Source organism: Pistacia vera, unplaced genomic scaffold (assembly GCF_008641045.1).
Source record: "Pistacia vera cultivar Batoury unplaced genomic scaffold, PisVer_v2 Contig169, whole genome shotgun sequence".
Classification (NCBI taxonomy): Eukaryota; Viridiplantae; Streptophyta; class Magnoliopsida; order Sapindales; family Anacardiaceae; genus Pistacia; species Pistacia vera.
The window spans coordinates 373925-387784 of NW_022195779.1; the positions used below are offsets into that span (position 1 = coordinate 373925).

Sequence of the window (13860 nt, forward strand, 5' to 3'; positions counted from 1 at the left end):
CCTAAAACAGCATTGTTGGCAATATAGCATGGCAACATTAGCCTTCTCAGCTTCCCATTATACTGTAAATGCACTACCAATACAATGGATCATCTGAATTTCTTACATGTTTAACAGAAGCTCCCATCAGTAATTTCAAGGCATTGGATAATATAAGCCTGAAAGTGAAAAGATAGAATGGGTATCATAGCACTAGGTGAACAAGTAAATTCTCTGCACATCCACTAAACTTTCCTACAAATCTTGCATTTGATTACTACATATATGGCTGGTGTGAAGACTGCAATCCACTACCCATATATCCTGCATAATTAGCTGGAGCTGCAGTGTATGAAGTTACATTAACCCTATCATCTTGGGGATAAAAATATAGTCTTTGATCAGTTGGTTGCTGAGCAAATGCAGGCTGGCCAGGAACTTGGTAATCATAAGGGTTTGGACCAGCCTGAGGATATCTCTCAGGCATTCCTCCATATGCTGCCCTGTCAGAGAAAACAGGTGGAACATGCCTACCAGGAGCTGCCTTGCCACCATGAGAACGATGTCCACGGTATCCTCCATTTGCTCTTTGTTTCTTGGAGTGTTGATGTTTACCAAAATCTCCACCCCTCTTCTTATCAGATTTCGACCTCTCCAGTTGAGCAACCCTTTTCTGAAGTGGATCAAGAGGATAGTCAGCTTCAAGTTTGTACTCTTTGACGCAATTAACTACAGCTTTCAAAGCAGCAAGTNTGGTGGTTAACGATGAAAGCTCTTCGATCACTATATTACCTTGTGTTATGTGAGGTGGAGGACATATCAAGCATGAAATGCAGAGTAAGCTAATTCTTCATTATACCCAACTCCTTATAAAGTTATAATGCCCTTTCCAGGAAAGAGCTCATGATTTCTTATTATGCAGAGGCCATGAAAAATCGAGAAAGTAAATTTCCAGGAATCAGTATAACAAACTACTTAAAAGAAGAGCAAATAAAAACCTCAAAGTAATCAACACCTTGTATTCTCAACTACACGATAAGTATAACCGGAAAGAAAAAAACAGTTGTAAAACCTCGATATGTAAACATTACTGTGACATTCCTTTCAAGTAGATTGTACAAAAATTACAGTTGGTTCCCGCATCCAATTGGCAGATTATTCCCCTGCTTTCCTAGTTTCCTTGTGCCAGAGCAACGTTCCTCTGAATATCAACTTACAACCAAAAGGACTACAACTACAAACACTGACAACAATTCTACACACTCACAAACAAAAGGGAGTTTGTAACAATAACAATCCTACACATAAAGACAGTTTTTACTCAAAAGACAGACACCTGATTCTTCAATATGATGGAGCTAAAAATTGGAAAGACAGTGCATGTGACCTAAAATTCATTTGTATGTCTAGACATTTGACTTCTTCCCGTCGAACCAAGCAAGTATCTTTTTGCCATACATATTGTTGCGCATCACTAGAAAATTTGACATAACCAGATTCCGCAAAGCATCATGGAGAAAACCCTGCCGTTGCCACAAAGGATAAACACAATAGAACCGAATATATCATAATTTTAATCAGAATAAAAAATATTATCTATATAAATTACGAAATGAAAAAAATTAAATAAGAAAAATGTGCAAGCAAGCAAAGCCATTAGTTTATATCTTGGGAGACTAGACAAAGGCATTTTACTTATTTAAACTTAGACGTGAGTAAGATTCAAGCAGTTTCAATATGCACAAGTCCAAATTGCATAGCCAAAAATTAACCATCTTAAGCTGAATTCAACAGATTTGTCAGGTCTCTGAGCCAAACCAAACCATTTATCCTGGATGGCATATTGAAGTAAGGCCACATTTATTAGCTAACACTAGTTTGCAGAATGAATACAACTTAATAAAGTGAATGATCTAACCTTAGACACCAACAAAGCTGATTGCATAACAAAGTTTCCAAAAGGATCAGTAAGCAGCATAGAAACATTTGGACTTTTAAGCAACTCCCTAACAATTCTCATGGACTGCTGTTCGGCTGATTCTATCAAGCACCTCTCTACAACATTACTGCCATACTTATTACAGGAGAGATCCATGTAATGCCCTTCAAATTGTCTCAGAAGATCTGCAGTTATTTGTGGTATCCTCAATCCCAGTAAATGTTGCACCACATAGTTACTAGAGAAAATAAAAATTGTAGAATCATGTTACTTTCTGATCACAGCCAAGCAAAAGTAAACCAAAAATAAGATTTAAAAAGCTATAAGAATATGAAATTAGAACATGATAAAGGTCTAGCAAACAAACCCAAAACGATCTTCTGCTAGGTGTTGTGCATTTGCAATGATCTCAGCAATTAGACGCTCTCTTTGCAGCCCCTTAGATTTTTCAACACATTGCTGCAGCACACAACAACCACTTTTGTCTGTTGCAATTCCCAAACAATTATCGACCACCTCATTCAGAAGATACTGCCAAAAATAATCTGTCAGAAATTTCAAAAGCCAGAACAATGCTTCCTGGTGGATCTTAGCATTGTTTTAGAAAAGCACATGCACAATAATTAATAAGCAGTAGGGAAGACCAAAGCTTAATGTCTACTACCTCCACCACTCAAAATACACTTCAATTCTTTCTGTCCAAATTTCTTGAAGACATTGTGATGACATAGAAAACACACTTTGATTTTTAAAATTTCAAACCATGATATATGTTCTATTAAATATGCTAAGTTACATATAAAAGCTTAGGAGCAAATAAGAGCAACTGCAAGAACTGTTAAGAACACACGCATAAATTATTGACATACTAGCAAAAAGAGTTTCTATCGTTCATACATGTTTGATTGTCAAGCATTTTCCAACACAAAAGTAATACCATGTATTGTTGTCCAAAATTCCATCAATAGGAAGAAAACCATATTTTATGACACGGGAAAATCAAACCACGGCAACTCTTAGATATATAATGCCACACTGTTTCCGAAGCCACCACAGTTAAAGCCCCAAATTAAAATCAACTCTGCAGAGATCAATAAGATCCAGTGTCTCTACCTCCATTACTAGAACTAATAATTTTAGTTTTGAGCTGTACATACAATCAAATGCTGAAACCTGCAAGATTCTAGTGCACTAATAAAGACAAATTTTAGTGTTTTTGTTGGAATAAATTCTCTAGCATAGATTCGATTAACAAATTAGTAACCATAAGAAATTATTGTTTCAACAACCAAACCCACATCATTTAACTTTCAATGGGGAACCATTCCTGGAAATGTATAATCAAAGAGAAAAATGAAAACTTCCATGATGAATGCTGGTCATCCACCTATACTAATTGAACATTACCTTGTTGTATCGATCAGGGAAGTATTTCAAGCAATGTTGGATTACATGATGACCATTCGTGTCCTTAATTAATGTGACACTACCAGGCATCAGAGCAGCTGTGACCAAAGAGACTTGCTGTGGGGTGGTAAGATGTTCCAATAATTTCTGTACAGCACGAGTCCTGAAAAACAAAGATAACCACTTCACATAAATCTTTTTCATTGAACCGTTCAAATGAAATAAAAATAAATAAATAAATAACCCAAACGAAAGAAAAACATACCCATGCATGCTTAGACATATCCTAACAAGTTGAAAATCAATCTTGGTCAGCATTTGAAGGATCTGAGTCCTCTGTTCGTCACTACATGTCTCCACAAGCTTTTGCACAACATAATTACCAAAAGGGTCAATAATCAAGTCACATACATGGTCTATCATCTCCGAGAAAATCATATCAATTCCTTCTTTTGACATATGAAGAATAGTGTTTTGCAAGAGACGACATCCGTATTGATCCTTGGCCAAAGCCACGATATTACCCTTCAAATCTCCCAAAGATAGGCAATGAAATGGTTTCTGCAACCATTGACCCCTCTTAAAATTCAAATTAAAACTCGAAACATTCCGGTTTCTCGGCACCATGCCATTCAACAAGAAGTTTCGCTTTGAAGATGATATGGCAGATAAATCATTGTGAAATGCTCCATTTCCAAAATCATGCAAAAACCCATTTTGGTTTGTACTTTGCGGGCTAAAATTATTGGATGTTGAATGAAAACCAGACATAGAACCATCCCAGTTATAACCTTGCAAACCCATAATCCCAGAAGAACTTATACACCCAACAAGTTTACCGAGTTCCATATCTTGGCGAACAAGTGATGGAAAGCCATCCCTATTTAACACAGAACTATTTGTGACGTTATCAAAGGCAGAGGACCTATAAAAAAACTCATCATTAGAGCCTGGATTTACAGTGAGATTAGAGAAGGAAGATTCAAGGGTTTCCTGTGAAGGGTTTAGTAGGTAAGTTAGAGGGTTTTGTTGATGGTGATTTTGGCGACGGAGATGGGAATCCGGTGAACCGTAAACCGGAGCGTGAGAAGGCGTTGCCGTGGCCATAAAATAACGGTTACTGCGGGTGTTAGCCATCAATGAATGAGAGAGAGTTGAAGTGGCGAAAGGTTTTTGGTCTTAGAAAAGGGTTTATATGGTATTTGGATGTGTGGAGTGGAGATATAATTTTGATTTTAAATGAGAAAGAGGATATTAATGAAAAGATTTGGTTAACATAGTATTTGGGAAGATTTTTGAATAAAAATGGAAAAGCCTTAACTGAGAGTTATAGGCGGAGAGTCTGGACAGTGAGAGTAGTCTGTAGAGAGATATGCTATGTAGTATGTAATATGTATGACTAGTTGAAGTTTTGCATGCAGTTTGTGGAAACTATTGACATGGAATGGAATAGAGAGAACAAGTGAGAAAAGACTTTATGTGTTTACGTGGCGTACGTCTGTCACCTAGAATCCTGTTTCTTCTGAACAACCAATAGTTTTTTAGATGGAATGTGTTTTAGTTTTACCTTATTTTGTCTAATATTTTATCATCTCTTTCTCTCAACTCTTTAATATTTTTATATTTCATCCTACATCTCATTAGATTTAAGTTCAAATAAATCAGTTTAATCTTTAATGTAGAAGATGAGGATAATTTCAGAAAATAAAATTAATAATCCAATTGAAACTCATCCGGTAGATGAGATTAACATATATCCTATACTTAAGGGATTTAGGAATTTAAATTCTTAGGGATTTAAGTGGGGAGGGTTTAGAAAAATGAAATGTAACTGCATCCATCATATCATAAACTGTTCAAGGTTTAGTTTTGATGGAATTCATTTTTGTAGATGAAGATTAGTTATTTAATTTTAGCCAATTATACAAGTACGTGTAGATGAAGACTAGTGCCTCTCAAAACTTTCAACCTACTAAGCTTAAAGGTTTACAGGTCAATGTCTTTCCAGTAAAACAAAAACACGGCCAGTCGTATTTTGAATGATCCAAAATATGTTAAAAGCCTGTAACGACTGGGTTGATTTCTTTTTCAACCTAAATGGATTGACGAAATCAAAAGGAAGGAGAATGCGCATTTGTATTGTCAACAGTCAACTACGGCTTTAATAAAAAAGGGGATATCATTGATTCTTCGACGAAGTTTCCACTAATGTATAATCAAAAGAAAATATTCTGTTTCCACGAATGTATAGTCAAAAGAAAATATCTTTTAGAGTAAAATTACATGTATAAACTAATTATATAAACTATTTCCTTACAATTAGAATGTGATAATCTTATTGTAGAAAATCTAGGGTTTAATTGAATCTGACTTCAATTGGGATAATGGATGAGCAAATGAATTAACAACTTATACAGATTATTAAGCAAACAATCAATTGCAGAAATCAATAAAGAATGAACAAAGTGAAAGATTAACACACAAAGATTTATAGTGATTCAGCTTATACAGCCTAACTAAAATGGGAGCTAAAAACTAGAAAGAACACACCCGAGATTTGAAATCCCCCAAATCTCTTCTATGAAATCCCACACTATGCTCTTTGCCACTCTTGCATCCATCAAGCTGGATTTATACATAATTAACCTTCTCTGATCGAATACTATCTGTACAACAAAGCATGACAACCGTTTGATGAATGATAGCCTAGAATCTTCTTCCATGGTCATGTTCTCGAGTCGAAGTGAGAAAAAGCCGAAGAGAGTAAAGTTGTTACAGTGAAACCAAGATCAAGTGCCACGATAAGGCACTTGATCTCTAACCCAAAACAGCGTCGCACAAACTAGTCTTGACTTCCATTTAAAAACTTTGACTCTAGTGTGGCAATTTACAAGCCACATCATCACAATTCTCCACTTTGACTTTTGAATTGATACCCTAAGTGGCCTTGGCTCCATCTTGCTTACTTTTGAACTTGAAGTAGGCTCATACAGAGCCTATGCTTGTCAACAACCACTGGTTTAGTGAGCATGTCTACTGAATTGTGTGTGCCTTTTACCTTTTCAATTCCGACTTCTCCTTTTTCAATCATTTCCCTGATGAAGTGAAGTCTGACATCGATATGCTTGGTTCTCTCGTGGAAGACTTGGTTTTTAGACAAGTGGATTGCACTCTGACTGTCACTGTTGATCACCACTACCTTCTGTTCCATCTCCAGTTCATTTATGAACCCCTTAAGCCATATTGCCTCTTTTGCTGCTTCTATCAGGGCTACATACTCAGATTCTGTTGAGGAGAGTGTGACCATATGCTGAAGCTTTGATTTCCAACTAAGCATATTCCCCTATAGTGTAAACACAAAGCCTGAAGTAGACTTTCTTTTATCAATGTCCCTTGCATAGTTTGCATCTACAAACCCTTTAATGTAGCAGTCTTCTTCTTTGGTTTTTATGAACACAATGCCTACTGACTTGGTTCCCTTTAAGTACCTTAGGATCCACCCGAGTGCGGACCAGTGTATCTTACCCTGATTGTTCATGAATCTGCTTACCGGACTTATAGAATATGTTAGGTCTGGCCCAGAGCAAACCATCAGGTACATCAAGCCGCCTAGGGCATTTGCATAAGGTATAGTAGACATTTCTTGTTTCTCTTCTTCAGTTTGGGGGCACTGGTCATGAGATAATTTGATGTGCTGCCCCAGAGGAGTTTGGATAACCTTTGCATTCTACATGTTAAATTTTTGCAGAATCTTCTCTACATAATCCTCTTGGACCAATTTTAAGCTTTTCTGCACTCTATCTCTTACAATGGTGATACCAAGAATTTTCTAAGCCTAACCCAACTCCTTCATTTCAAACTTGGTATTGAGAGTCTTCTTCAGTCGAGAGAGCTTAGTTTTGTCATGGCAGGCCACCAGCATGTCATCCATATAAAGCAACAAAAAAATGTAAGTCAAATCAAGGGTTTTTTTAAAGTAAAAACAACTATCAAAGTTACATCTATTGAAGCCTATTTCAATCATAAAGGAATAAAATTTCTTGCACCACTGTTGTGGTGATTGTTTTAGGTCATATAGTGATTTTCTTCAGAGACACACTTTAGCTACTGGTCCAGAGTATCCTTCTGGCTACTCCATCAAAATGTTCTCCTCAAAATCACCATATAAGAATGTTGTTTTTACATCCAACTGCTTAAGTTCTAGGTTGAATTGCACAACAAGAGAGATCAAAATCTTAATTGATGCATGTTTGACCACTGGAGAGAATATTCATTATAATCTATGCCCTTCACTTGTGTGAATCCTTTTACAACCAACCTAGCCTTGTATCTAGGTGGTTCTTTGGAAGTTAGGCCTGGTTTTCTTTTGAATTTGCATTTGACCACCCTACAATTTTCTGGTTTGTCAACTAGGATCTAGGTATTGTTCTTCATCAAGGAATTGAATTCTTCTTTGATTGCCTTCTTCCATTCTGATTCTTCAGGTCCTAAGACCGCTTCTTGAAAGGTTTTAGGCTCGTCATTCAGTTCTTCTTCGACATGAAGAGCATAAGCTACCAGGTCTAGGGCTGCAAACGAACCGAATAGTTCACGAACAACTCGATGTTCGTTTGATAATATGTTCGATCGAGTTCGAACATGGGTTGTTCGTTCGATTATGTTCGCGAACATTATACGTTCGGCTGATCCATCCGTTCGCAAATAATTTGTTCGATTATTCATTCGTTTATGTTCGAAAAAAAAATGGTATGCATTATTATATATATATATTCATTTTTTTTCTTTTTTATATTATGTTTGGTTTAGTTTGGATGAATTTTTTTTAATGGTAATCAATAATAAAATATTATGATGCTTTTGTTTTTCTTATATAATCTAATATGTTTGGATTTTTTTTTTTCTCCAATCTCATCAACAATTAAATATTAGTATATAGCATTTTAATTAAAAAGTAATAAATTTTATAATACATAGCATGACAAATTAATAACATAATAGATTGTATAATCAATGATATATAATAAAATAAATCCATAACATATAGCTTCATATTTTTCCAAATGAAATCAATATTAAATATTATAAAATATATTTCAATTAATAAATATAAATATAGTATGGTAAATTGATTTATAACATTTGTATAATCAAGTGATGTATAACATAACAATTAAAAATATAATAGCTTAGTTAAATATAGTATGGTAAATTGATGAACATAACATATTGTATTAAGTTATATATAACATGACAAATTTAATAATATAAAGCTAATTAAATAATTGACAAATTATTAATAAATATATTATATAATCAAGTGATATATGCATTACAATTTAATAACATAATAACTTAATTAAACTTAAATTAATTACACTTTATAATGATCATATATTAAAATAACCCTCATACCACTATGAATTTATAGGTATTTATACAAAATATATATGTAGACAGCAATGATAATATATATAATATGTGTATGTGTATATTCAAAATTATCACATACATTATTAATCATAGGTTTAATATTTATTAAATTATCAAATTATAGTTAATATTATTAACAAATTAATCACACATATGTATGATCATTTATTATAATAACCATAATTCCACTTGATTTATGGGTGTTGATACAAAATATATATGTAACATTTAAAATATTTATGATAATTATGTAAGATAATAAATATATGATAACCTATATTTTGTAATTTCATAACATTTTAACACTATTTAGCCTATGATTAATATAGTATGATATAATTTTGTATATACACATTACACATTATATATATAGCAAATTATCACACATATTTTGATCATCTATTACATAGACCCTATTCTATATGAATTTATGGGTGTTGATACAAAATATATATATAAACATTAAATATTTATGATATTTTATTTTGATAAAAATATATGATAACCTATAATTTTGGTAATTTCATACCATATTAAACATATTTAATCTATGATTAATTATGTATGATAATTTTTTACATACACAATTACACGCGCGTGCACACACTTACACACTATATATATTAAACCCATTTCACATTTTCCCTTACCAGGCCAACCCAAATTTTAAAACAAAAATCAAATCCAAACCCCAATTCCACATTTTCCTTACCCAGCCCAAAATCCAAATCCGTATTTACGAGTTAGTCGAACGGTTTAGTCGAACGATATGAATTGGTTGTTTTGTTAATCGAACAAACATGAACAACCATCCTGTGTTTGTCAAGTTTGAACACGAAATCGAACACTCCTTCTTGCTTATCGATGAGTTTCAAACGAGGCTGTTCGTTCGTGTCGGTTCGATTGCAAGCCTAACCAGGTCTGCATATCCTAGCCTATTGGGAGGTTTAATGACTCTTCTGGTTCTATCTCTTGACAATTGGTAATTTGTCAAGTCTGATTCTTTTTCCTCTTGTTCTTCTTGTTCACCAGATTGATTTTCCTCAAAATTTTCAGGATATTCTTCATTGTCTTGAGCTCCACCTTGATTTAGATTATGGTTAGAGGTTGAATCCTGAATTTCCAGCTCTAAATGATCCAATCTTGAGACATTATCAACTAGTTATTTAGGTTCATTTTCTAGTCTAGGAAGGACATCTTCCCTAAAGACAACATCTCTACTAATGATGCATTTCTTGGTTTCTAGGATCCAGAACTTATACCCTTTTACTCCCTCTAGGTATCCAAGAAACAAACATTTAATGGCTCTAGGTTTCAGTTTATCTTCCCTTATATGAACATAGGACAGGCATCCATAGACTCTTAAGTTTCCCAGATTTACAGGGTGTCCAGACTACTTTTCTAAAGGAACCTTAAAATCTATGGCAGATGAGGGTGTTCTGTTTATTAGATACACCACAGTATGTGCAAATTCTGCCCAAAATTTTATAGGTAGTTTAGAGTTTGACAAAATGCTTGTAACTTTTTCTAGAATTGTTATGTTCATTCTCTCATGGAGGCCATTCTATTGTAGGGTATTCCTAACAGTTTTGTGTCTAATGATCCCATGGTTCTTACAGAAACTATTAAACTCTTCATTTACAAAATCAAGACCATTATCAGTCCTAAGCTTCTTCAGTTTCTTTCCTGATTGAGTTTCAACCATTGTTTTCCATTCTTTAAACCTAGGGAATGCTTCATCTTTAGTTTTGAGGAAGTAAATCCATACATGCCTAGAATAGTCATCCACAAAACTAATAAAGTATCTACAACGCCCCTAATGAATGGTGTCTAGATGGTCCCCAAACATCTGAGTGAACATACTCAAGTGGTGAGCTTGAGTAATGTTTACCAAATCCAAATTTGACTCTACACATTTTCCCAAAGACACAATGCTCACAAAAAGTCAAACTTCCAATCTTATCCCCCTCCTAATAGATTCGCTTGCTTAACTCCTATAATCCTTTTTCACTGACATGTGCCAACCTTTGATGCCATAATAAGGGTTTGTCTTGTGCCTCTGGAGACCCTACAGCAGCTATTCCACAATATGTCTTACATTTTAACACATAGAGACTATTCCATCTTTCAGCTTTCATCACTATTAGGGACCATTTCATCACATTAAGGCATCCATTTGCTGCCTTGTAACTCAGTCCTATTGAGTTTAGAGTACCTAGTGAGATTAAATTCCTTTTGAGATCAGGAATATACCTCACATCAGTGAGGGTTTTGGTTAGGCCATTGTGAAGACTTAACTTGACAGTACCCTATGCCCTTGATATGACATACTGCATTGTTTTCCATCATAACTATCCCACCATCTAAAGTTTGAAAGGTACTAAACCACTCCCTATTAGGTGTCATATGATAGGCACATCCTGTATCTAATATCCATTCTTCACTATTTCTACCCTCAGAAATGACTAACACCTTTGAACTCTTATACCCTTCAAATACAACCCCAGCCTGCCTGCCTCACCTTCTTTTTCATACTTCTTTTTGCTCTTCCTCTCAAGACAATCTCTCCTAAGGTGACCTTCTTTGTGACAGAAGAAGCATTTCCACTTCCCTGTTTTGGATTTGGATTTATTCCTATTTTGTCCTCCCTTTTTCCACTTCCTCTTCTCTGATCTACCCCTTACCATGAGACATTTCCCATCACTGCCCAGTTTATCTTTTATCCTATTCTCACTATCCTTAGTTGTAATGACTTTTACAATCTCTTCTAATTTCAGTGTTTGCCTACCATACTTCAAAGTTTCTACAAAATTAGAATAAGGTTTTGGCAAGGAATTTAAAAGAATTACAGCTGGTCTTCATCATCAATTTCTATTGATATGCTTTCCAAGTCTTGTACAATTTTCAGAAATTCATCCTTATTATTTTTTAAGATTTTTATTTCATCCATTTTGAACCCAAATAATCTTTGTTTAAAAAATAACCTATTGGGAACAACCTTAGATTGATAAAAAGTGTCTAACATTTTCCAGATCTCAGCAACAATTTTCTCTTTTTTCACTTCTCAAAGGACTTTGTCACCTAGTCCTAGGATCAAGGAGTTTTTAGCCTTGTTAAGTACATCCTGCTTCTCAGCTTCTGTCATGGTGTCAGGTAACCCAAATTCCCCTTTCAATGCTAAAGCTAGTCCCTTTTTGATCAGCACAACTTCCATCTTCATCTCTCATAGTCCAAAATCATTGTCCCCTGTAAACTTTTCAAGTTAAAACTTAGTCGACATGTTTTGTACAAAATTTGTAAAAAACAGTAGCACAGAAATTGAGACAGAGAGCAAAGGTAATTTTTACTGAATAGCTCACAGTCAAGAGTAATCGAAAAATAACCCTAATGAAGCCTTGAACCAAACTCTGATACCAATTTGTAGAAAATCTAGGGTTTAATTGAATCTGACTTCAATTGGGATAATGGATGAGCAAATGAATTAACAACTTATATAGATTATTAAGCAAACAATCAATTGCAGAAATCAATAAAGAATGAACAAAATGAAAGATTAACACACAGAGATTTATAGTGGTTTGACTTATATAACCTACATCCACTCTTCAAGGTACACTGTAGAGTATTTTATTAACCATAATAGCAAGGTTACACAGAGGAATTGAAATGAGAGCTAAAAACTAGAAAGAACACACCCGAGATTTGAAATCCCCCAAATCTCTTCTATGAAATCCCACACTCTGCTCTTTGCCACTCCTGCATCCATCAAGCTGGATTTATACACAATTAACCTTCTTTGATCAAATACCATCTATACAACAAGGCATGATAACCGTTTGACAAATGATGGCCTATAATCTTCTTCCATGGTCATGTTCTCGAGTTGAAGATAGAGAGAGTTGAAGAGAGTAAAGTTGTTACAGTGAAATCAAGATCAAGTGCCATGATAAGGCACTTGATCTCTAACCCAAAACGGCATCGCACAAACAAGTCTTGACTTCCATTTAAAAACTTTGACTCCAGATTTTGACATATCATCTATTCTAATTTGTTTAATTTATCCCTAATTTAAAATTATTCAATTATATTTTTATGGGAAGTATCTACTTANGATTTTTAATTCATCCATTTTGAACCCAAATAATCTTTGTTTAAAAAATAACCTATTGGGAACAACCTTAGATTGATAAAAAGTGTCTAACATTTTCCAGATCTCAGAAACAATTTTCTCATTATTCACTTCTCAAAGGACTTTGTCACCTAGTCCTAGGATCAAGGAGTTTTTAGCCTTGTTAAGTACATCCTGCTTCTCAGCTTCTGTCATGGTGTCAGGTAACCCAAATTCCCCTTTCAATGCTAAAGCTAGTCCCTTTTTGATCAGCACAACTTCCATCTTCATCTCTCATAGTCCAAAATCATTGTCCCCTGTAAACTTTTCAAGTTAAAACTTAGTCGACATGTTTTGTACAAAATTTGTAAAAAACAGTAGCACAGAAATTGAGACAGAGAGCAAAGGTAATTTTTACTGAATAGCTCACAGTCAAGAGTAATCGAAAAATAACCCTAATGAAGCCTTGAACCAAACTCTGATACCAATTTGTAGAAAATCTAGGGTTTAATTGAATCTGACTTCAATTGGGATAATGGATGAGCAAATGAATTAACAACTTATATAGATTATTAAGCAAACAATCAATTGCAGAAATCAATAAAGAATGAACAAAATGAAAGATTAACACACAGAGATTTATAGTGGTTTGACTTATATAACCTACATCCACTCTTCAAGGTACACTGTAGAGTATTTTATTAACCATAATAGCAAGGTTACACAGAGGAATTGAAATGAGAGCTAAAAACTAGAAAGAACACACCCGAGATTTGAAATCCCCCAAATCTCTTCTATGAAATCCCACACTCTGCTCTTTGCCACTCCTGCATCCATCAAGCTGGATTTATACACAATTAACCTTCTTTGATCAAATACCATCTATACAACAAGGCATGATAACCGTTTGACAAATGATGGCCTATAATCTTCTTCCATGGTCATGTTCTCGAGTTGAAGATAGAGAGAGTTGAAGAGAGTAAAGTTGTTACAGTGA

General features: G+C 34.5%; 1 protein-coding gene across 1 annotated transcript; it reads right to left on the reverse strand.

Moving 5' to 3' along the window:
- Nucleotides 1-1228: 1228 nt before the first annotated feature.
- On the reverse strand, nt 1229-4462 carry LOC116125590 (pumilio homolog 12-like). The gene is made up of 5 exons (XM_031411293.1): nt 3591-4462; nt 3326-3488; nt 2286-2449; nt 1898-2156; nt 1229-1502 (listed from the first exon to the last, which is right to left on the reverse strand). Exons 1-5 carry the CDS (start codon nt 4460-4462, stop codon nt 1386-1388), a joined length of 1575 nt encoding a protein of 524 aa, XP_031267153.1. The 3' UTR covers nt 1229-1385.
- Nucleotides 4463-13860: the final 9398 nt, after the last annotated feature.